General features: G+C 52.8%; 1 protein-coding gene across 1 annotated transcript in view; it reads right to left on the bottom strand.

Moving 5' to 3' along the window:
• The window catches only part of LOC119586148 (multiple epidermal growth factor-like domains protein 8), a gene marked incomplete in the record, with an annotated part of 25388 nt that extends 25055 nt beyond the window's left edge, over window positions 1-333 (bottom strand). Inside the window, 1 exon segment of the mRNA XM_037934841.1 lies at window positions 1-333. Within this exon segment, the coding sequence (XP_037790769.1) occupies window positions 1-38 (38 nt within the window).
• Between the last annotated feature and the right edge of the window lie 6 nt (window positions 334-339).

The raw sequence follows: 339 nt of genomic DNA, 5'->3' as shown, positions 1-339 counted from the left end.
ATTTTTCTCCACTGGGCTGGTAATACTATCGAATACATGACGGGACTTCCTTCCTGTAGGGTTCATCCCAGAAGCTCTCCCAGGTATGACTGAATGGTGTGGCCATCCCGCTGCGCCTAGTGACCTGTGCCCTCAGAGCCACCAGCTAACTCTGCGGCTTGGGCATTGTGTGCTGCAGCTGAGCTCACAGCTGCATGACATGGGAAACCGCACTGAAAGTGACTAATCTCTGTCTATCTGCGGCTGCTCGTCACCAGGAGGTTGCCTGTGTCTCGCGGTAACCAGCCTCCACGAATTAAAAAAAGAATTCCTCAAACCTTCACTCATTCCTCGCACTGG

This window comes from Penaeus monodon, chromosome 21 (assembly GCF_015228065.2).
Source record: "Penaeus monodon isolate SGIC_2016 chromosome 21, NSTDA_Pmon_1, whole genome shotgun sequence".
In the NCBI taxonomy this organism is placed as follows: Eukaryota; Metazoa; Arthropoda; class Malacostraca; order Decapoda; family Penaeidae; genus Penaeus; species Penaeus monodon.
This window is presented reverse-complemented; position numbering and strand designations above follow the sequence as displayed.